Raw genomic sequence first — 24,183 nt, 5'->3', positions numbered from 1 at the left:
CATGAACATAACTATAAAGCAACAAGTATTGTTAGGTTAGGAGATGATGCTGGCTTAATTATTTAGTGGTCAAACCTGTTGTCTCGAAAGGAAAGTGATACAGCAAGATGGAATAGTAAAAGCATGTGTGTTACAGGCTAGAGTGTTGTTGTTGTCAGGAAACACTTATATATAAACATGGTTTGTTTATGGTACAACTAAATTTTGCCTTTATAGATTAGGTTAATGTTTTGATTTACCAGTGATTTTCTGCTAAGGGGCAGATTCATATACAGTGGTTCAGTAGATACTTGTTCTTGTTTTTTGTAAATTCTTTATGAGTGGTTAATAATTATGATGTTCACAGACTTGACCCTTGGGAACATGAAGGCGCTGATCCTGGTGGGCGGGTACGGCACCAGGCTGAGGCCTCTCACCCTCAGCAGACCCAAGCCTCTCGTTGAATTTGCCAACAAGCCTATTGTGCTACACCAGATAGAGGCACTGGTGGCAGCTGGCGTCACACAGGTGGTCCTGGCTGTCTCTTATCATGCTGAACAGATGGAGCAAGAGCTGGCACAGGAAGCTCAGAAGGTAAGAAGTAAGAGAATACCTCCACCCCCCCATCCCCGTTTATGTGCAGTATATTTCTGTATGTCTGGATCACGTTGCAACCCGTTCTCGCAAATTCGTAAAGTCAATATTGACTTATTAACTACGTGCATAGGTGATATACTAAACATAATAGATACCCTTAAAAAGATTCATAGAAAACACCGACCTTACCTAACCTTGTTAGTATCTTAAGATAAGCATCTTATTGCTTCGTAATTACAATTATTACCTAACCTATAATAGGTATAGGTTAAGTAATAATTGTAATTACGAAGCAATTAGATGCTTATCTTAAGATACTAACAAGGTTAGGTAAGGTCGGTGTTTTCTATGAATCTTTTTAAGGGTATCTATTATGTTTAGTATATCACCTATGCACGTAGTTAATAAGTCAATATTGACTTATTAAATTTGCGAGAACGGGTTGCAACGATACGTTTATCCTTCAGAGGTCTCCTTACCATGGGAGTGGTCATGACAGATAGACCTCTAATCAGCCCCATATAAACATGAAATATTTTATACAACGTAAGTTATAATGAAATGTATCTAGTGTAATTCTCCACATTCTTAAGTCTTATTAGTTTTCTCATGCAGGCACCCTAAGTGTTTCTATTGACCTATTCTACCTCTTCTCTCACTTCACACAAAGGTAAAACCAGCCCATATTCTGCTATAGTGTACATCAAATTATGCTTTTTATAAAGGTTTTTGGTATATTAGTCAAGTATTTGTGTACTGTAATCTGTCAGTGTCTTAAGTTAAAGATTAGTCTGTATATACTGCAGTAATACTCAAGACTTTAATGAAATTAATATTAACTTTACCTATTTTGCCTAATGTAAAAATATCTAATTTGTGGTGACAAGATAAATAAGTTTTGGACTTAAAATCTCTCCTCTTATTTGTTGTATATTTTATACTCGTAGCAATATACTGTATACATATCTACTCTTTCAGTTGGGGATTCAGATTACATTCTCCCTGGAGGAAGAGCCCCTTGGCACAGCAGGACCTATCAAGCTGGCTCAGAGCATTTTGGCCTCCAATGATGAACCTTTCTTTGTCCTGAACTCCGATGTCATCTGTGACTTTCCTTTTACTCAGATGGTCAAGTTCCACAAACAACATGGCCGTGAGGGCACCATTGTGGTATGTTGTATTATTTAACGTGGGCCTTATATTGTGGAGGTCTTTGTACCCTACACCACAGCTCATGGTCTGCTGTATTGACACACGAATGCACCACTTTAAATTATCCATAATGCTGTTTTATCTTTCAGTGAATCCTGGGTAAGATGCCAGTTTAAATACTAATACAGTGTACCTGTATAATATTTCCATGGGTCAACCAGCTCCCATTGGAGAACAATAAAGGGTTTAAGCATACTTTACCAAATGTATGTTGTATATTTTGCAACACTGAAATGTCACTGAATATAAATTCCATACTAGCGTGGGTAATGAAAAGTAAAGGCAAACTTTAAACAGCGTGAAAAGTTTACTTAGCACAGTGAAATTACTCTCATTAAGACAGCAGACAACCCCAAAAGTATAAAAATAACATAGGCATTGAATGATTAATATATCTCATTACTGCAGGGGCCCCATTTCTTTTACCATGTCGTGGCCTAGTCGACTAAGGCAGCATCTGGGATCATCCCGGGTGTAAGTTCGAACCCTCATCACGGCCCTTGTGAATTTGCCCCATTTAGGTTGTGAAATTCAGCTTTGATTATTGTACTATAGAATGCACAGTAATTTACTTGTGCAGGTACAGAGAAAGATGAGAAAGTTAATCCTTGGAACTAGAAACCTTTCATATGAAAAAATGATTAAGAAAGCATAATTTACATTTTATGGAATATGGAAGGGTAAAGAGTAACATGATTGAAGTATGCACATGCATAAAAGGGTATAAGGATATTAAGGTGTTAAATATATTGCCACAAAGTAGATTATGAAACAATGGTAGATTATGATTCAGTAAAGACCTTAGTAAATGCCAGCTTTAGTTTTAAGCAAATTTTAAATATACAGTACAAGACAATGTACCCAGCTGTCCCCCCCCCCCTTCCTCCCTCCCCCCTCCCTCCCTCCCTCCCTCCCCCCACCCCTCCCCACAGGAGGGGGAAAGGGAGATTCGGTAGCCTTGTGCTCCAAACATAATAGTGTAACTAGTGTGGGAAAAATTCTGGGATTATGTTGATGAAGAGATTTACATAGGACTTGAAAATTAACTACTGAATATAATTAATTAAAATGCAAAAAAGAAACTTGCAAATTCTCATGTAAGGGCAAGGGTTGTATGTTTGTGTTGTAAGTGCAGATTGTGTGTGTCCTTGATACTGGTAATGGGGTGTAGCAGTAGGGTCCTCAAGGCTGAGCTGGGTCATTGACACCACAATACATACAGTACCTGCTGGTATCTTAACACATTTAGTGTGTGTGTTATTCAAGGATATGATTATTAACACAGTTCTATAACTGTAAACACTGGTATGGGTCATTATCAAAGATCTCAACTAGGTACTGTACATAGTTTAACCTGGCTCTAGAAATATTGTAACAGCCAATTGTAAATTGTTCTGATACTCTCAACAAAATAGTTGTATAATACAAGTATGATGTATGGGCAATATGCAAAGAAATTATTATATACAATAAAATAAAAATAATTTGATAAATTAAGATTAATGGATATGGCAATTAAATGTATGATGAGTTATACTAAAGAAAATACACAAGATAAAAATTCATATTTATATGAATATTCAACAATAAAAGAGGTTCAGTCACTGAGAAGGTAAATCAACTCACTGATTGGTGAAGCATTGCCTCCCTGCATAATAACTCAAATTATATATAGATGTTCTCACCTAGTTGTGTTTGTGGGCGTTGATCTCTGGCTCTTTGGTCCCGCCTCTCAACTGTCAATTAACTGGTGTTCAGATTCCTGAGCCTACTGGGCTTTATCATATCTACATTTGAAACTGTGTACGGAGTCTGCCTCCACCACATCTCTTCAGCCTCCACCACATCTGTGTTAATGTCACAAAGCATGCTATTGGCCAATCTACGCTCTAAAACAATTAATAACTTATCCTGAAATTGAGAACTGGAGCCTAATCTGGCAAGTTGTCAGATGATGTTTCTCCTGTTGAAACGAGGCTCTATATGTTGACGGAGATATGGCAGCCTTGATGTTGGTTATGTCCCTCGTAGCTTCTGCTGTGGGGAAGTGTTCTTGAAGCAGTTGCTAGGATGAGGTCACAATAGAGGAAACGTGGCGAGACTCCTGGTACCTGAGCTCGACCTCACTCCTCTTGATAAGTTCTTGTGGTCGAGTTACAGATCAGAGACTTCCTGAGTATCTAGGGAATTATCACTGGTGATTAGATAAGTAGTTTGTGTGGTAATGTCTATTGAAAATGTTATCAACCCCACACACGTGCACACCGTTTCGATATCAACACACTTCCCTCCGGTCCTGGGGGCTCCTGCCACAGGCAGGGTGGCTCCCTTCCTAGCAGTCAGGGTGCCTGACTGATTATGGATTGTTTATGTTCATTATCACAATAATCAGTCTTGACTAAGTTTATTTACAAGCTAAACACTTAGGGGACTTAAAGATTATTGACAGTACTTAATAGTACAATTTGTCCTTTATTATGGATTTTGAAAATGTCACTGGAAGCTATTATTTTGTTCCAACAATATTTTTTTTATTATTAGCTCCTTCTGGAAGCTTCTAGATTCTTGATATTACATGGACATGCATTGAACCCAATGGTATACTTGACCAAATGGTCGTGAAGGATACTGATGTGGATACTGATGATTCTTAAATCATCAAAAGAGATATGATTCTGATGTAAATTAAAGATATAATCTGTAAATATTTAATTCCTCAGATAATATTATTTGGTGGAATTTTCTACATCCAGTACGGGAACCACTTGACCATTGCAGACTGTTAAGCCGTTGGTCAAATAGCCGAGGCTATTTGACCAACAACCCAACAGCACTCGCAATGGGAGGAGATCACCAATCATTTTCATCAAATCAGTCACTACTGAGGAAAACATAAGCCTCAAATGTACAACACACTTGCATAAACACACAAGTTATATGTAACGAAAGAACTCTTACCCGTGGAGGATTCAAACCTGTGAAAGCCTATTGCTCCAAACACAATAGCATATCCAGTACAGTAACAACTTGACCATTGCAGACTGTCAAGTCAATGACAGCCGAGGCTATTTGACCAACGACCTAACAGCACTCACAATGGGAAGCAATCACCGATCGTTTTTATAAAAAAATAAAAATATATACTGTACTTGCCTAGTTGTACTCACCTAGTTGTGCTTGCGGGGGTTGAGCTCTGGCTCTTTGGTCCCGCCTCTCAACCGTCAATCAACAGGTAATTACCTAAGTGTAATTACCTAAGTGTAGTTACAGGATGAGAGCTACGCTCGTGGTGTCCCGTCTTCCCAGCACTCTTTGTCATATAATGCTTTGAAACTACTGACGGTCTTGGCCTCCACCACCTTCTCACTTAACTTGTTCCAACCGTCTACCACTCTATTTGCGAAGGTGAATTTTCTTATATTTCTTCGGCATCTGTGTTTAGCTAGTTTAAATCTATGACCTCTTGTTCTTGAAATTCCAGGTCTCAGGAAGTCTTCCCTGTCGATTTTATCAATTCCTGTAACTATTTTGTATGTAGTGATCATATCACCTCTTTTTCTTCTGTCTTCTAGTTTTGGCATATTTAATGCTTCTAACCTCTCCTCGTAGCTCTTGCCCTTCAGTTCTGGGAGCCACTTAGTAGCATGTCTTTGCACCTTTTCCAGTTTGTTGATGTGCTTCTTAAGATATGGGCACCACACAACAGCTGCATATTCTAGCTTTGGCCTAACAAAAGTCATGAACAATTTCTTTAGTATATCGCCATCCATGTATTTAAATGCAATTCTGAAGTTAGAAAGCATAGCATAGGCTCCTTGCACAATATTCTTTATGTGGTCCTCAGGTGATAGTTTTCTATCTAGAACCACTCCTAGATCTCTTTCTTTATCAGAATTCTTTAAAGATTTCTCACATAATATATAGGTTGTGTGGGGTCTATGTTCTCCTATTCCACATTCCATAACATGACATTTATTAACATTAAATTCCATTTGCCAAGTGGTGCTCCATATACTTATTTTGTCCAGGTCTTCTTGAAGGGCATGACAGTCATCTAAATTTCTTATCCTTCCTATTATCTTAGCATCATCAGCAAACATGTTCATATAATTCTGTATACCAACTGGTAGATCATTTATGTACACAATAAACATCACTGGTGCAAGAACTGAACCCTGTGGTACTCCACTTGTGACATTTCTCCATTCTGATACATTGCCTCTGATTACTGCCCTCATTTTTCTATCAGTCAGAAAATTTTTCATCCATGATAGAAGCTTACCTGTCACCCCTCCAATATTTTCCAGTTTCCAGAACAACCTCTTATGTGGAACTCTGTCGAAAGCCTTTTTTAGGTCCAGATAGATGCAGTCAACCCAACCATCTCTTTCCTGTAATATCTCTGTGGCTCGATCATAGAAACTGAGTAAATTCGATACACAGGATCTTCCAGATCGAAAACCATACTGTCTGTCTGATATTATATCATTTCTCTCTAGGTGTTCTACCCATTTAGTTTTGATTAGTTTTTCCAATACTTTCACTATTACACTTGTCAATGATACAGGTCTATAATTGAGGGGGTCTTCCCTGCTGCCACTTTTGTAGATTGGAACTATGTTAGCCTGTTTCCACCCGTCTGCTACGATTCCTGTACACAGGGATGCCTGAAAGATCAGGTGAAGTGGAATGCTGAGCTCAGATGCACATTCTCTCAGAACCCATGGTGAAACGCCATCTGGGCCAGCTGCTTTGTTCTTACCGAGCTCCTTGAGCATTTTTTCCACTTCGTCTCTAGACACCTCTATGTGTTCTATGTTGTTCTCTGGAATTCTTATTGTATCTGGTTCCCTAAAGATTTCATTTTGTACAAACACACTTTGGAACTTTTCGTTTAGTGTTTCACACATTTCCTTTTCATCTTCCGTGAATCTATTTCCCATTTTCAACCTCTGAATATTATCCTTTACCTGCAATTTGTTGTTTATGAATTTATAGAATAGACCTGGTTCTGTTTTACATTTGTCCGCAATCCCTTTTTCAAAATTTCTTTCTGCCTCTCTCCTCACTGCCGTGTAGTTGTTTCTCGCATCTTTGTATCGCTGGTATGTTTGGGGGTTCGGCCTCTTCCTGTATTGATTCCATTTTTGTGTCTTTCGGTCTCTAGCCCTCTCGCAATTTCTATTGAACCAATCCTGTTTCCTAGTTCTGCATCTCTGTTTTGGTATAAATTTTTTTGTGCCTTTATCATATATTTCACAAAACTTGCCATACATCTCATTCACTTCCTTGCCTAGCATCAAGTCTGTCCAATTATACTCACTAAAAAAATTTCTAAGGTCACCATAATGTCCTCTCCTGAAGTCTGGTTTTTCAACTGCTTCAACCTCCTTATTTTCTTCCAGCTTATAACGCATTGCATACTTTATTCCCAAAAAGACATGGTCACTTTTACCCAAGGGAGGAAGGTACTGAATGTCAAATATCTCTTCCTCCTTCCTGGTAAATATCAAATCTAGCATGGAGGGAACGTCCCCTTCCCTCATCCTCGTAGCTTGTTTAACATGTTGATACAAGAATGTTTCCAGGATGAGGTCTACAAATTTACAGGTCCAAAAATCTTCTGTTTTAGCTTCATATGCTTCCCAGTCTATGGATTTCAAGTTGAAGTCACCGACTATCAACAGTCGTGATCTATCGTTATCCGCTCTCGCTATAATCTCTCTCATTATTGTTATAAGACCTTCACGTTTACTATCTAGCTCCTCCTTTGACCATGTGCTGCTTGGCGGTGGACTATATGCATTTATCATCATTAGTTTATCATCCTCATAGCAGATCTCTAGTGCTATTATGTCAACTTCTTGTGGATTGGCAGTCATTATTTCCTTCACCTTTAGGTGTTCTTTTACCAGCACAGCAACGCCACCGCCTTTCCTAATTTTTCTGTCCCGTCTCCAAATTGAGTAGCCCCTTGGGAATATGACCTCATTTAAAATTAAAATTAAAAAGGTGTACAGGTTCCTGAGCCTACTGGGCTCTATCATATCTACACTTGAAACTGTGTATGGAGTCAGCCTCCACCACATCACTTCCTAATGCATTCCATTTGTCAACCACTCTGACACTAAAAAAGTTCTTTCTAATATCTCTGTGACTCATTTGGGCACTCAGTTTCCACCTGTGTCCCCTAGTGCGTGTGCCCCTTGTGTTAAATAGCCTGTCTTTATCAACCCTGTCGATTCCCTTGAGAATCTTGAATGTGGTGATCATGTCCCCCCTAACTCTTCTGTCTTCCAACGAAGTGAGGTTTAATTCCCGTAGTCTCTCCTCGTAGCTCATACCTCTCAGCTCGGGTACTAGTCTGGTGGCAAACCTTTGAACCTTTTCCAGTTTAGTCTTATGTTTGACTAGATATGGACTCCATGCTGGAGCCGCATACTCCATGATTGGTCTGACATATGTGGTATATAATGTTCTGAAAGATTCCTTACACAAGTTTCTAAAGCCCGTTCTTATGTTAGCCAACCTGGCATATGCCGCTGATGTTATCCTCTTGATATGAGCTTCAGGGGACAAGTCTGGCGTGATACCAACCCCCAGGTCTTTCTCTCTGACTTCTGAAGTATTTCGTCTCCCAAATGATACCTTGTATCTGGTTTGCTTCCTACCCCTATCTTCATTACATTACATTTGCTTGGGTTAAACTCTAACAACCATTTGTTCGACCATTCCTGCAGCTTGTCCAAGTCTTCTTGAAGCCTCAAGCTGTCCTCCTCCTGTCTTAATCCTTCTCATAATTTTGGCGTCGTCAGCAAACATTGAGAGGAATGAGTCTATACCCTCTGGAGATCATTTACGAATACTGTATCAGAAACAGGATAGGTCCGAGTACAGAGCCCTGTGGGACTCCACTGGTGACTTCACGCCAATCTGAGGTCTCACCCCTCACTGTAACTCTCTGCTTCCTATTACTTAGGTACTCGCTTATCCACTGGAGCGCCCTACCAGTTACTCCTGCCTGTTTCTCCAGCTTGTACATCAGCCTTTTATGGGGTACTGTGTCAAAGGCTTTCCGACAGTCCAAAAAAATGCAGTCCGCCCATCTTTCTCTTTCTTGCTTAATTTTTGTCACCTGATCATAGAGTTCTATTAAGCCTGTAAGGCAAGATTTACCCTCCCTGAACCCATGTTGATGGGTTGTCACGAAGTCTTTTCTCTCCAGATGTGTTATTAGGTTTTTTCTCACAATCTTCTCCATCACCTTCATGGTATACAAGTTAAGGACACTGGCCTGTAGTTCAGTGCCTCTTGTCTGTCACCCTTTTTGTATATTGGGACTACATTAGCCATCTTCCATATTTCTGGTAGGTCTCCCGTTTCCAGTGACCTACTATATACTATGGAGAGTGGCAAACAAAGTACTCCTGCGCACTCTTTCAATACCCATAGTGAGATAAGGTAAGATAAGGAAATTCTCTACAGGACTAAATGCATATAAAGCCCAAAAGCCCGGCGTGAAAGTGAGAAAATGAGAGCGTGTTGCACGGGAGCGCACAGGAGCAATAAAATGTGTACACTTTGGACATCTCAATTCTCGTCCTAGGTTTTTCATTTTGGTATCATTGTGTGTGCAATAGAATTCCCTACAGGAGTATATGCAAATATAAAGTCCAAAAGCCCAGCGTTACCCACAGCAAACAGAGAAAGTGATGGAGCATTACCCCTGTGAGCGCTAATAAAGAGCAATAAAATGGGTATACTGTTTTCAACTTTGTTACCTCAATTCTGGTCCTAGGTCTTTCATTTTAGTATTATTGTATTCACCACGAAATTCCCTACAGGGGTATATGCATATAATGTCCAAAACCATGGCAAAACCTTCCCGAAAACGCTGCTACTTTTGCCGCACTGAGGACTCAATGCCGAGTCCTCGCCGGACATTCCTCTAGTAAATGGGGGACTCGATGCCGAGTTGTTGCCGAACGAAAGTGTTAACACTTTCGCTCGGCAATTAATAATTAATTAATACTGGTGATAATAAGTGGTCTGTGTTGCAGGACTAGTTGGTACTCGCCTAGTTGTGCTTGTGGGAGTTGAGCTCTGGCTCTTTGGTCCAGGTGATGAATGTACAGTACACTGTTCTGTACATTCATTCGAGTTCTGTGACGGGCTGCTTCCACTTTTTGCTTGGGTGGGTTGGCATAGCCCAGTATGTATTAGCTAGCATTTATATTACAGTACTGTATATGCATTTCTTGCTAAATATGTGCTTTCTTATAAAATTGGGTATCATATTTTATATAATGTTAAATCATTGTCAAAATGCATACAATACCAACCATTAATCTTATGAGGAGGTTTTTAGGGGATTTGGCCCTAATAAATGGTCTTGTGACAATTTCTTGTCCAGTTTCTGCTAATTTCAATATTTATTGTGATTTGTAGTTATATTTTCTGTGGTGAGCCCCCCTAGAGCTATCAGGCTAATATGCAGTTCATTAGACCAGGACATTAGTCAAAGAAGTTCTGCCTACTGGGGACCACGAGCCAGAACCTGGCCTCCCTCAGAGAGGCAAAGGGAGCAATGACCTATGGAAACCCCCTTGTACTTGGGCAAGGGGGGGGGGTCATTCTATATCTGCCATTGACCAGGGTTAGCGCCCAGAATGGTAGGCAAAACAAAACAGACCTCACATGGTTAGAAAATTGCAACCAAAAACCGAACAGAGGCAGAACCCCCCTTAATTTCCAAGCAAACAAGCAAACTTCACACCATGCCACTGCACTGCTCTTCCGTGAAGCCCCCCCCCCTTCCCCCCAATCCCACTGTGCCAGGTACCCAACCTCAGTTCATTGGTTATTGCAATCCAGAGCAGTCATCAACTCTGGCCTCAGTTTCCTGGCAGTGTTTTACCTTTGTGGTGTCTGCTGCTGTTCGTGGTGTGGTGGCCAGATGTAACTGAAGTGTACTGGGGCTGCATGTACTTATGGCAGCCCTCCCTAAGTGCCCTGTGAGTACTACCCTTGTGTGTTAGGCTTATCTTCCCTGGTTTGTTTGGGACGCCATTTCCATAGGGGTTTTTGCTGCTTGGCATTTACCTCACCCTTAAGGCCAGCAGGGGTTTTGTGGCCCTTGTTTGGCCTTGGGTAGGACATGGTATCATTTGCTACTTGGGGCTCAAGGTGCTGCACAGCTTGCCTACCTATGCATCGGCCGGCTTTTGTTCCTTCTAGGGATGTTGTCCTTTTTTTTTTTTTGCTTTTTGTTTACTTGCCTGGAGGGGGGTTTGCCTTGTTTGGTTCTTGATACACTTCTGTTGTTTTGGTGGCCCTCCTCTAAGCCCCCATGATTGTATACGTCGCAGGGGTTCAGCTTTACCAGTTTCCCTTGTTAGTTTGGGCCTAGCTGGTTTTGCAGTACTGTACCTTGCCTGGGCTTCCCATATCAGTTTGCCTGCGGGCCCCCTGGAAATCCTCATTTGGGGCTCACTGGACCGATGGATGCATCTTCAGAGTTCCACTTCGCCTCACGCAAGTTTGAAGGTTGCTATGTGCCCTTGTCTCAGGGTGACAGTCACTGCTTTTGCCTCCATCATGCTGTCTGTTGGGTCAATGACACCTTTGACCTGAAGGCTTGAAAGTTGTGTTCTCTGCTTGTTCTCCACTTACTCATTCTTATGACTTTGATATTCGGGTACAGGCAGCATCCATGTTGCATGCTAGGTTTAGGTTTCTGCAAAGCGCTATGTTGGTTGCCCACTTGGATGCCCCGAGGCTGCCCCGTTTTGGTTAGGCATTGTTCGTCCTGTTCCCCCCCCCCCCCCCCCCCCCCCACCTTCTTGTTTCCTGCTCCGAAATGTCTGCAGGTTTTGGGGTCATGGCGGGGATTTTAATTGGTGACGAGACTCGGGTGGCTTCAGGGGCCGCCCCATTTGGGCTGGGGACGGAAGCATTCAAGCCTGCTGCTCCTGATGAGGCTTTTGTGCCCTACCAGCAGACCCCACTTCTTTGCTGCCTTTTCTTCAGGGGTAAGGGGCATGGAGGATGGCTTTGCCCCGGGGCCTCTGTTGGGGAGTTCCCGGGACTGTGGGGGGGGGGGGAGGTGGGAACCCATTAGCAGTTCTGGGGCTGTTTGCCCCTTCTTGGGTTTTCTGGGGCTGTTTGCCCCTTCTTGGGTTTTCTGGGGCTGTTTGCCCCTTCTTGGGTTTTGTGCCTTCTGGGTGGGGAGGGAGGGGTTTGTCCCTTCTGCTTTGTTTCACACATTTGCCAGCATGATTTCGGCTATCTAGCGTCAGAAGCTTCTCCTTTTCATTTTTTCTGTCGTGCAAGTGCTTCCCTGCCTGGCTGCCAAGACGGCACTGCGGTTTGTTTGTTTACAAGTGCCTGGGAGTGTGCGCTTGCGTTTTGGGGGTGTTTTTTCGCCTCCCGTTGCTGTACTTGCCTAATTGTGCTTGCAGGGGTTGAGCTCTGGCTCTTTGGTCCCGCCTCTCAACTGTCAATCAACTGGTGTACAGATTCCTGAGCCTACTGGGCTCTATCATATCTACATTTGAAACTGTGTATGGTGTCAGCCTCCACCACATCACTTCCTAGTGCATTCCATTTATTAGAGCTGTGTCTCTGTTTTGTTATTTACTTTGGGGCATTTTTCCCTTTGTTTCACTGGGAACATTTGGGTGTTGTTTTTTCGCTTGATTTTGTGTTTTTCTGTCTGCGTTTGGGTTCTGGCCCCTGGGTTTTGGGCCCAGTGTCTGTGCATGTTTGCTCTACCTGCTCCTACAGCTTTTGATCCTCGGTTTTTGGTCCGTTTCTGGCTGTTTTGGCCAGGGGTTCTATCTGGGTCTTGTTTGACCCTTCTTTCTGTGGTGCATTTCCGCCGGCAAATGTGGTAGTTTGGTCACCTCCCAGGTTCTTTTCTGGGTTTCTTTGGGCTCTTCGGTTTCGTTCCGGAGGTTTTTCTTCCTCTTGGGTTCCCCTTTGGAGGTTCAGGGGTTGGTTCCTTGGTGGTTACCTCCTGTGCACCCCGAACTTGACTCTTCTGGATGATTCATGGGCAGTTTGGGTCGTGTCCTCCGGTCTGTGGTGAGATTGGGGAGGGGGGGAGGGCTCCTCCTCCTCTGACACTGCTTGCTCGGTGTCTGAACCCCGGGGCATTTTCCGCGGCTCGCCTCTTCCAGCAGATTGAACCAGTTCGGTACATGGCTGGTTCGGTCTTCTCCTATGCTCTTCACGTCTGGTCTTTTTTATGTGGGTTTATTGCCATCTCTATTGTGATCAGGTGGCTTCATTGTTGGTGTCCCGCCTGAGAACTTTGTCTCGGCAACAGTATGAAGTTTCTTAGCATTCTTTCCACCATTTTCTCTCTCTTTGTAGGTTGTCTTCTATTTCTGATCAGGTTGTCTGGTTCTTTCTTTCCTGACTTTCAGGACCATCATTTGATGCCGAATACTGTCACATTGTTTCGTGCGGCACTGGCGGAGTCACTCCAACTTGCATTTGATGTAGATGTCACTTCTGCCCCATTGCATAAACTTTCTTGTTCTTTGTTTCAACTCCGGCCTGCTCATGCTCCAACTGAGCCATCCTGGTCCTTGGACAGGGTGCTCTATCTCTATCTTCCTTAATTCATGGTGACCCCTTCAGTTCAAGATTGTTTTTCCAAGGCTCTCTTTCTGTTGGCATCATCATCAGTTTGTACGGTTGCAGCCTTCTCCTTCTTTTCTGGCGAAGAACAAGATGGCTGCTTTCCAGAGGGGTCCTTGGGTCATTGATGCGTAGTTAATTAGGCCGGGGGTGCATCATGTGTTGTCCGGTTGCAGCTCATCGCCATTATCTGTGCTCCTTGACTTCTGTGGCCGGGGATGCACTGTGGGTTGATCCGGTTTCCCTCGTTCCCTTTTCCAGGGCTCGGGTCTCTCAAGTCGTCCGCAGGATTATTAAGTCTAGCCTGCCTGTAGTCTATCCTGGGCCTATGATGTTTGGAAGTTTGCTGCTTTGGCTGCCTTCTTTGGAAACATGTCTTGGGCTGATATTGGGGCACTGGGATTTTGGAGGTTGAACAGGGTCCTGGCTGTCCATTATTTGGTCAACATGCTTGGTCCTAGGCATCCATGTGTGACTTTGGGTTACTGGTTGTAGCCAGTTGTCTCGACTTTGAGTTGACAGACACATGGTAGCCACCTTCTGGGTATGTCATTCTTTTCCTTTGGTTATGTAGCTCCCTGGAGCTGGAGGGGCTCCCCACAGAAAACTAGCATTGACTGTAATGAAACGTTACTTTTTGGGTGAGCCCTGGAGGCTCCCTGGCACAGGAGCCAGGGAACTCCCTGGACACTCCCTTCGAATTGAGGTTGGGTAGCTGATGCAGTAGGTTGGGGGCGGGGGAGAGGATGTGCGGAAGAGCGCTGCGGCGCCGTAGTGTTAAGTTTGCTGGTTTGCTTGTTTCCTTGGGATTTGAGGGAGTTCTGCCTCTATGTTCGACTTTCGGTTGCAATTTTCTTAACGTATGGGATCTGTTTTGTTATGCCTACCTTTCTGGGTGCCTAACCCTGGTCGATGGCAGACATGGAATACCCCCAAGTACAAGGTGGGTTTCCATAGGCCATTGCTCCCTGTACCTTTTTGATGGGGCCCAGGTTCTGGTTCGTGGTCCTTGGTAGGCTGAACTCCTTTGACTAATGCCCTGGTCTAATGAATTGCATATTAGCCCACTAGCTCCAGGGAGCCTCTGGGGCTCACCCAGAAAATGGCATTTCATTACATTCAACACTTCTTTTTTTTAAGTGTAGAAAAATTTGTCCTTAAATAATTTAACTTGTGTTTGATAACAGGTGACAAAGGTAGAGGAGCCCTCCAAGTATGGTGTGGTCATCTATGATGAAGCCGGCAAAATTGATCGCTTTGTGGAGAAACCTCAGGAATTTGTATCAAACAAAATCAATGCAGGAATGTACATCTTCAACCCATCAGTTCTGAAAAGGATAGAGGTACAGTATATATGGAGTTCTAGATTCCTAAGTGTCATTATAGGATGAGAGCTAAGACTGTCTTGTAGGTTTTTTTGGTCATCACTAAATATTTTTGAAGCTGGCACATGCCACCCTCATTTAATTTATTTCACCCATGTATTGCTCTGTATGCAGAACAGAATTTCCATGTATTTTCTGTGGGGAGCCCCTCTGGCTCCCTGGAGCTATCGGACTGATATATGTTATATTAGTCTGGGGGCATCAGTCAATGGAGTTGAGCCTACCTGGGACCATGAGCCAGAATCTGTCCCCCTCAGAGAGGCACAGGGAGCAGTGACCTATGGAAACCCACTTTGTTTCCAATTGATTCTTGTCCTTGCACAAGTCTTTCACTAAACCCTCAAGACATAAAACTTTGCTACACGAAAGGTCATTAAGTTAAGGTGGTTAAATTAAGATGATATTAAGTTACTAATGGTGTTAAGGTGGTGGTGGTGGTGGTTGTGTGTAGGGGCAAGTTGGATGGGGGTGTGGGTGGGTGGGGTTGGGGATGTAATGAATGAATTAGTTTAGAAATGTTGCAAAGTACTGTAATGATAGAAGAATATGACCCCCTAGGTATAGGCCAATGTAAAGCTTGGGACGGGCGATTATACCCTGCTGAATGATATACATTAGTCTGTGTGCCATGAGAAGAATTTCAATAAAAGTAATAATTAAATTAAAAGTATCAAATAAATCAATATAGTGTATATATACAGCAGTAGTAGTTTACTCACCAGGTTCGGTGGGTAAACTATGAGTCAAATTGAAAACCAAAATGTTATAGAATTAGGATATGTGTACTGTAGTATTTTTGTCAATACTATTGTTCAAGAAGTACAATACCGATGAAGTTGTCGTTTTCAGTGTCGTCCCATGAGCATCGAGAAGGAAGTGTTCCCGTATATGGCCGGGGATGGACAGTTGTATGCTCAAGAACTCCATGGGTTTTGGATGGACATAGGACAGCCCAAGGATTTCTTGACAGGAATGTGTCTCTTCCTTAACTCCTGTAGGATTACTAATAGCGCCAAGCTTTATAAAGGACCAGGTAATATTTTGTTACTGTATAATGCTTTTCTTTAGTTTTGAGTTAACTATGTACATAATCACAGCTTCTGTGTATCCCTAAAATATATTGTTTGTAATGCTGTTCTTCAGGCTTTTAAAGGTATATTTAAAGACAAATGATCAAATAATGATCGTGTAAAACTCTTCTATTTGCTCCACTGTTAGCTCTAAAACCCAAGAAATATGGTCTAACTATATAGTACAGTATTTTAATGCCTCATAAATTTAAAATAATCCTTTGGATTTCTGGGGGTGGAGCCTCCTTAGTGGCTCCCTGAGGTTATTTGGAGATAGCTTTCCCCATACACAGTCACATGAGTCTTTGGCATCCTGTTGGCCTACCAGGGACCTAGAGCCTGAACCTGGTTCCCCCAGCACAGATACAGCAAGTGGGTAATTGTTAAAATTACCCTCACAGGGAAACCAAGCAGAAAAGTAGACAAGACTGTTTTTACCTATGGTTGCTTGATATGGTCAAGCATACCAAGCAACCAACCAAGGGGTCGATGCCGTTTGGCTGGACTAGTCGAGGTGGGGGTTCCTGTACCTTTTCCTCCAGCTATTGCTCCAGGCCCTTGCTTGCTTGGAGACTTTCCAGGGACAAGTAGTCCTCATGGCCCCATGGTGGCCGGCCCAGGATTGGTTTCAGAGGTTGTTGCTTGGTGTCCAAATGGAGGTTTTCCCGCAGCTCCGCCTTTTTCAGCAGATCGGTCTGGTCTGTTACCAGACTGGTTTGATTTTCTCCTCGAGGCTTTGTGTTTGGTCTTTTTGAATGAAGTCTATCACCATCTGTATGGTGATTAGGTGGATCCTCACTGAACACTTTGATATTGTCTTCTCCTACCACCCCTATTCTTTTAGTAAGTGTGTGTATATATATATATAACTCTTTAAAATTTCATTGCACAAAAAGGGTTACAAAATTGGTTACATGCCGGGTACAAGAACAAGAGGTCATGGATATAAACTAACTAAACAAAGATGCTGAAGAAATATAAGAAAATTCACTTTTGCAAACAGAGTGGTAGACAGTTGGAACAAGTTAAGTGAGAAGGTGGTGGAGGCCAAAACCGTCAGTAGCTTCAAAGTGTTATAGGACAAAGAGTGCTGGGTAGGCAGGATACCACAAATGTAGCTCTCATCCTGTAACTACATTTAGGTAATTACACAAAGAAAATGGGGACATTGAAACAGATGATAAACTCAATTTAAGGAGAGGTCACTATGGGGAACTTCGAAATTTTTTTAACGAGTGTAATTGGACAAACTTGTTGCTAGGAAGGGAAGTAAATGAAATGTATGCCAAATTTTGCAAAATATATGATGAAGGCACACAAACATTCATATCAAAATAGATGCAGGGCCAGAAAACAAGATTGGTTCAACAGAAATTGCGAGAAGGCCAGAGAAAAAAAAGACACAAAAATGGAATCAGTATATGAAGAGGCCAAACCCCCAAACATACCAAGATGCAAGAAACATCTATATGGCAGTAAGGAGAGAGGCAGAAAGAAATTTTGAAAAAGGTATAGCGGATAAATGTAAAACAGAACCGGGCTTATTCTATAAATTCATAAACAACAAATTGCAGGTAAAGGATAATATCCAAGGTTGAAAATGGGAAACAGATTCACGGAAAATGAGAAGCAAATGTGTGAAACATTATACAAAAAGTTCCAAAGTGTTTTTGTATAAAATGAAATCTTCAGAGAACCAGATACGATAAGAATTCCAGAGAACAACATAGAGCGGATAGAGGTGTCTAGAGATGAAGTGGAAAATATGCTAAAGGAGCTCAGTAAGAACAAAGCAGTTGACCCAGATGGAGTTTCACCATGGGTTCTGAGAGAATGTGCATCTGAGCTCAGCATTCCACTTCACCTGATCTTTCAGGCATCCCTTTGTACAGGAGTCGTAGCAGATGTGTGGAAACAGGCTAGCATAGTTCCAATCTACAAAAATGGAAGCAGGGAAGACCCCCTTAATTATAGACCTGTATCATTGACTAGTGCAATAATGAAAGTATTGGAAAAACTAATCAAAACTAAATGGGTAGAACACCTGGAGAGAAATGATATTATATCAATCAGACAGACAGTATGGTTTTCGATCTGGAAGATCCTGTGTATCGCATTTACTCAGTTTCTATGATTGAGCCACAGAGATTTTACAGGAAAGAGATGGTTTGATTGACTGCATCTGTCTGGATCTAAAAAAGGCTTTCGACAGAGTTCCACATAAGAGGTTGTTCTGGAAACTGGAAAATATTGGAGGGTGACAGATAAGCTTCTAACATGGATGAAAAATTTCCTGACTGATAGAAAAATGAGGGCAGTAATCAGAGGCAATGTATCGAACTGGAGAAATGTCACAAGTTGGGTACCACAGGGTTCAGTTCTTGCACCAGTGATGTTTGTCTACATAAATGATCTACCAGTTGGTATACAAAATTATATGAACATGTTTGCTGATGATGCTAAGATAATAGGAAGGATAAGAAACTTAGATGATTGTCATGCCCTTCAAGATGACCTGGACAAAGTAAGTATATGGAGCACCACTTGGCAAATGGAATTTAATGTTAATAAATGCCATGTTATGGAATGTGGAATTGGAGACCATAGACCCCACACAACCTATATATTATGTGAGAAATCTTTAAAGAATTATGATAAAGAAAGAGATCTAGGGGTGGTTCTAGATAGAAAACTATCACCTGAGGACCACATAAAGAACGTTGTGCGAGGAACCTATGCCACGCTTTCTAACTTCAGAATTGCTTTTAAATACATGGATGGCGATATACTAAAGAAATTGTTCACGACTTTTGTTAGGCCAAAGCTAGAATATGCAGCGGTTGTTTGATGCCCATATCTAAAGAAGCACATCAACAAACTGGAAAAGGTGCAAAGACATGCTACTAAGGGGCTCCCAGAACTGAAGGGCAAGAGCTACGAGGAGAGGTTAGAGGCATTAAATATGCCAAAACTAGAAGACAGAAGAAAAAGGTGATATGATCACTACATACAAAATAGTAACAGGAATTGATAAAATCGATAGGGAAGATTTCCTGAGACCTGGAACTTTAAGAACAAAGGTCATATATTTAAACTAGCTAAACACAGATGCCGTAGAAATATAAGAAAATTCACTTTCGCAAACAGAGTGGTAGACGGTTGGAACAAGTTAGGTGAGAAGGTGGTGGAGGCCAAGACCGTCAGTAGTTTCAAAGCGTTATATGACAAAGAGTGCTGGGAAGACGGGACACCACGAGCGTAGCTCTCATCCTGTAACTACACTTAGGTAATTACATACATACATACATACATACATACATATACACACTGTATATATATATTTTTAAGTATTTTGTCTGTCTGGGAGGGGCACTATATAAAAATTTTCACTTTACCTTTTTTTTGTAAAAGGCGTTGTAGGCAACGTCTTGGTAGACTCGTCAGCCAAAATTGGAAAGAACTGCCGAATTGGGCCTAATGTCACCATTGGACCCAATGTGGAAATAGAAGACGGGGTGTGCATCAAGCGGTGCACCATTCTCCGAGGAGCAACCATCAAATCTCACACCTGGCTGGAGAACTGTATCATAGGCTGGAAGTGCATCGTTGGCCAGTGGGTATGTTGTCTTGTGTGTTTTATTGTTTGGCTTCTTGTGGTGTTTGAAAGGAACAGGGTAAAAGTTGTGAATGTCTTATGCTAGTGGATATCCTTAGCCCTAAAATGACCTTGCCACTTAAGAGTCCTACATCGTAGCTCACATGACAAAATAAGTTTGCAAAAGTAATTTAAAAAAATTTACAATTGACGATTCAAGCACTAGGTAATGGAGTAGCGATTGGAGCCATTTAAGGGTTAAGGTGAACCTGATGTTGAAGTGAATGTACAGTAGTTTGCTAGTTGAAATTATTCATATACTGTATATCAGCATAGGTCTTCATTCACAAAATTTAACACCAACATCTTTATTAGATAACTCAAGGTTGTAATATTCCACGTACAATAAGAGAGTCTTGGAGCATATTGTAAAGCTGTAGCTGTTGCTCTGGCTTCAGCGTGTGAACCTTTTGGAGAAGTTTCTGAGGAGATGTCTCAGAGATGAAGGTCATAATGTATACATTCACAAATGTGGCCATCAAATACTGGCAGTCAAAGCGGTCCATCATCCCACCATGGCCAGGAATAACATCACCAAAGTCATAGGTATATGCTTAACTATGCACGAGCAAAGGCCAGACTGCCAAAGTGTTAACACTTTGGCAGTCCAGCCTGTGTTCGTTTCTGACTTTAGGGCTTCCCAGGCCACTTAGCGATGTGAAGAATGCTTAAAATCGTTTTGTTTCCTAAGTTATTTGTTGCATTATAGGTGTCAACTTTGTTGTCAAAATGTCCATAAATGAATTATCTAGAGAATGGGTGCAAAACCAAAAGTTTATGTTGTAGATTATAGATGGCAGTAGTGATAATGCAAATGTTAATGAATAGCAACTGGTTGATGCATTTTGTCATTAGAACATGAAAGTGTTATAGTCATTACACTAAAGTTGAATTTAGGCCCCATGGTGTGTGAACATAATTTAACACAACTCTCTTACTTCAGCTCCTGAGAAACCTCATTAATTTAGTTTTTCTTAAATTTGTCTTTAATTTTTTTCTGAGAAGCCAGGGTAAAGTGAGGAAGGTGTAGTAGTATCTGTTATTTGATATAAAGTTATTTGTACTTAATGGCAGCCATAACACCTGTGTTGACTATCAGTCAAGCCGACTGCATGTGCATGTGGGCCTGTCAATATAACTGACTGCATGTGCATGTGGACCTGTCAATAGAGCTGACTGCATGTGCATGTGGGCCTGTCACTGGAGCTGACTGCATGTGCATGTGGACCTGTCAATAGAGCTGACTGCATGTGCATGTGGGCCTGTCACTGGAGCTGACTGCATGTGCATGTGATCCTTATTGCTTGAGGTGACTGCATGTGCGAGTCACCCTGTTGGTTGAGGTGACCGCATGTATAAGCTGGCCTGTTGGTCGAGGTGACCATGTGCATGTTGGCCATTTGGTTGAGGTGACCATACATGTGTCAGCCTGTCAGATGAGATGATTGTATATGTGTGTGTGTCGGCCTATTTGTTGAGGTGAGCATGTGTGTACATGTCGATCAAGGTGACAGCGTGTGTCGGCCTCTTGGTTAAAGCGACAGTGTGCATGTCAGCCTGTTGTTGGTTGAGATGACCACATGTGCATGTCATTCTGTTTGGTGAGGTGACTGCATGTGCAGGTTGGCCTGTTGGTTGAGGTGACCGAGGGTCAGTCAAGGTGGTCAGGGTGACAGCATGTCTGTCAAGTTGACCATGTACACATTTGTGATGGCTATCCTTCTGTTTGGTATAAAATATTATATATATTTTTTAATTGTTTCTGTAGCTTCCATTCTCTAAAAGTACAGTAAATCATTGCTTCCAAAATTATCCAGATACACACAGCCTCTTTATTTTCATGTAGTAAGTTTTTCTGTATTCACCTAGTTGTGCTTGCGGGGGGTTGAGGTCTTCTCTTTCAGCCTGCCTCTCAACTGTCAATCAACTATTACTAACTACTAACTTTTTTTTTTTTTTTGCCCACACATCCACACCCTTCCCCAGGAAGTAGCCCATAACAGCTGTCTAACTCCCAGGTACCTATTTACTGCTAGGTAACAGGGGCATCAGAGTGAAAGAAACTCTGCCCCTCTGTTTCTGCCGGTGCCGGGAATCAAACCCCGGTCCACAGGACTATGTATCCAGCGTGCTGTCCACTCAGCCACCAGCGCCTTTAGGTTTTTCTGTGGGGAGCTCCTCCGGTTCCCTGGAGCTATCGGACTGATATATGCTATATTAGTCTGGGGGCATCAGTCAATTGGAGTTCAGCCTACCTGGGACCCCGAGCCAGAATCTGTCCCCCTCAGAGAGGCACAGGGAGCAGTGACCTATGGAAACCTTCCCCCTTGTGTTTGGGAGCATTCCCCGTCTGCCAACAACCAGGGTTAAGCACCCAGAAAGGTTGGCATGACAAAACAGGCCCCACTTGGTAAGAAAATTGCAACCGAAGACAGAGCAGAGAGCCAGAACTCCCCCCAAACCCCAAAAAAACAAGCAAACGTCATACACCGCCGCCGCGCCACTTGTCTCCACATCCATTCTCGGGAGAGGGAGGGGTTGGGGGGAGCCAAGCACTTCCCCGCACCTTCAGCTCATAGGCTGATGCACTCTGAAGCGGTCGTCGACTCTGGCCTTGATTTCTTGGCAGTATTTGTGCCTTAGTGGTATGGTGACCAGATGAAATTAGAGTACTGGGGCTGCATGTGCTTAGGGCTGCCTTCCCTAAGCACCCTTAGGTGGACCACTTCGCATCGGCGTGGTTTCTGCGTCTCCCGATATATGTGGCACGCTTCCCTGACTGCAGAGCCATTGTGGTCGATGCCTTTCAGCAGGACTGGTCAAGATGTGGTTACCTGTACCTCTTCCCCGGCTGTTGCAGGTCCAGTTGTTGCTTCGGGTTCTGGCTCGTTTGGAATCTTCCCGCAGGAGAGTTGTCCTTCTGGCCCCTTGGTGGCCGAAACGGAACCAAGACGGAGCACCTTGGCTTCAGGCACAGCTTGCTCGGTGTCCGAACCAGGAACCAGGTGCATTTTCCACGGCTCCACCTCTTTCAGCAGATCAGACCGGTTCGGTACCTGGCTTGTTTGGTCTACTCCTCCACTTTAATTGTCTGGTATTTTTGACGAGGGTTTATCACTACTTGTTTGGTGGTCAGGTTGATTATTTGATGGTGTCCCACCTGCGAGCTTCATCTCGGCGACGATATGAAGTTTCCTGGCGTTCTTTTTGCCATTTTCTCTCTCTTCATAGGTTGTCGTCTATTTCCGATCAGGTTGTATTGTCCTTTCTTTCTTTTTTCCCTTTTTCAGCACCATCATTTGAAGACCAATACTGTCACCTTATCGTGCGGCGCTGGCAGAACTGTTTCAGCTTGTGTCTGAGGTGCATGTCACTTTGGTCCCATTTTGCAAACTTTCTTGTGCTTTGTTTTACCTCCAGCCTGCTCATGCGCCGCCTGAGCCATCCTGGTCCTTGGACTGGGTGCTCTCTTCTCTCTTCTCCTTAATTTATGGTGGCCCTTTCAGCCCCTTTTTTAGGTTTGGGGGAGTTGTGCTTCTCTGTTTGGTCTTCGGTTGCAATTTTCTTACCAAATAGGGTCTGTTTCGTTATGCCTATGTTTCTGGGTGCCTAACCCCAGTTGATGGCAGACATAATGCTCCCAAACACTTGGGGGTTTCCATAGGCCATTGTTCCCTGTGCCTCTCTGAGGCGGATGCCAGATTCTGGCTCGTGGTCCCTGGTAGGTTGAACTCCAGTTGACTGATGCCCCAGATTAATATTGCGTATATTAGTCCGATATCTCCAGGGAGCCTCCGGGACTCGTCCAGAAAATGGCGTTTCATTACATTCAGTGCTCGTTGTTTGTAATGCTTGATATACAGTATTTTCTCTTGTGACCCTTGTTGAGTTAGGGCTGTTTATTTCTGCCTGCATAATCACGCTGATGCCAGTAGCCTTAACTACATAACAAAGAAGAATTGTATTTTTTATCTGGTCAGGTACGAATGGAAAATGTATCGGTATTGGGAGAGGATGTGATCGTCAAGGACGAGCTGTACGTCAATGGCGGGATGGTGCTGCCCCACAAGAGTATAGGAGCCTCTGTCTTGGAGCCCAAAATAATCATGTGAAATATGGTGTGCTTTCACTCGAGACATTATGAATGGGTGTTGTTTAATATATTTTTATACTGTATCCACGTTTTTCTTAATTGGTTGCCTATTTCAAGCAAACTAATGATATTTGGTTAGAATACTGTATGATATTTGTGACGAGTTTTATGATCAAATACACCGTACAGTATTCTTCTTCGGCTGTGGTGAAATTAAAATACGAACACCTGTAATGGCATATAATATGCTTCACTTAAATTGTTACTGTAATCCTCACATATTCTCAGGGACTTTTATATACAGTAATGAAGTACAATATGTAGCTTCATCAACAATTTGGATAATTATTGTAAAATCTAATAATTGAAGGATGTTATGGTACGAAGTGCAGTTAATGAATACTGGAGTTATGTGAGGGATAATCTCATTAAGATATCAAAGAGATATTGCTTCTCAAAATGTGTACAGTATTTAAACTTTTGAGGCGTGTAGAAGACTGCTTAAACTGCCGTGCCAAGTAAATGTTGTTCGTGTAGTGTAAGAGG

General features: G+C 42.6%; 1 protein-coding gene across 1 annotated transcript; it reads left to right on the top strand.

The window, feature by feature from the left end:
- The first annotated feature begins 346 nt into the window (after positions 1-346).
- On the top strand, positions 347-23,720 carry LOC138349744 (mannose-1-phosphate guanylyltransferase catalytic subunit beta-like). The gene is made up of 6 exons (XM_069300301.1): positions 347-573; positions 1,555-1,746; positions 14,622-14,777; positions 15,669-15,852; positions 19,301-19,506; positions 23,525-23,720. Exons 1-6 carry the CDS (start codon positions 364-366, stop codon positions 23,654-23,656), a joined length of 1,080 nt encoding a protein of 359 aa, XP_069156402.1. The 5' UTR covers positions 347-363; the 3' UTR covers positions 23,657-23,720.
- The last annotated feature ends 463 nt before the right edge of the window (positions 23,721-24,183 follow it).

This window comes from Procambarus clarkii, chromosome 43 (genome assembly GCF_040958095.1).
Source record: "Procambarus clarkii isolate CNS0578487 chromosome 43, FALCON_Pclarkii_2.0, whole genome shotgun sequence".
Taxonomy (NCBI): Eukaryota; Metazoa; Arthropoda; class Malacostraca; order Decapoda; family Cambaridae; genus Procambarus; species Procambarus clarkii.
Note: the sequence above shows the minus strand (reverse complement) of the source record. Positions and strands in the feature narration are given on the sequence as shown.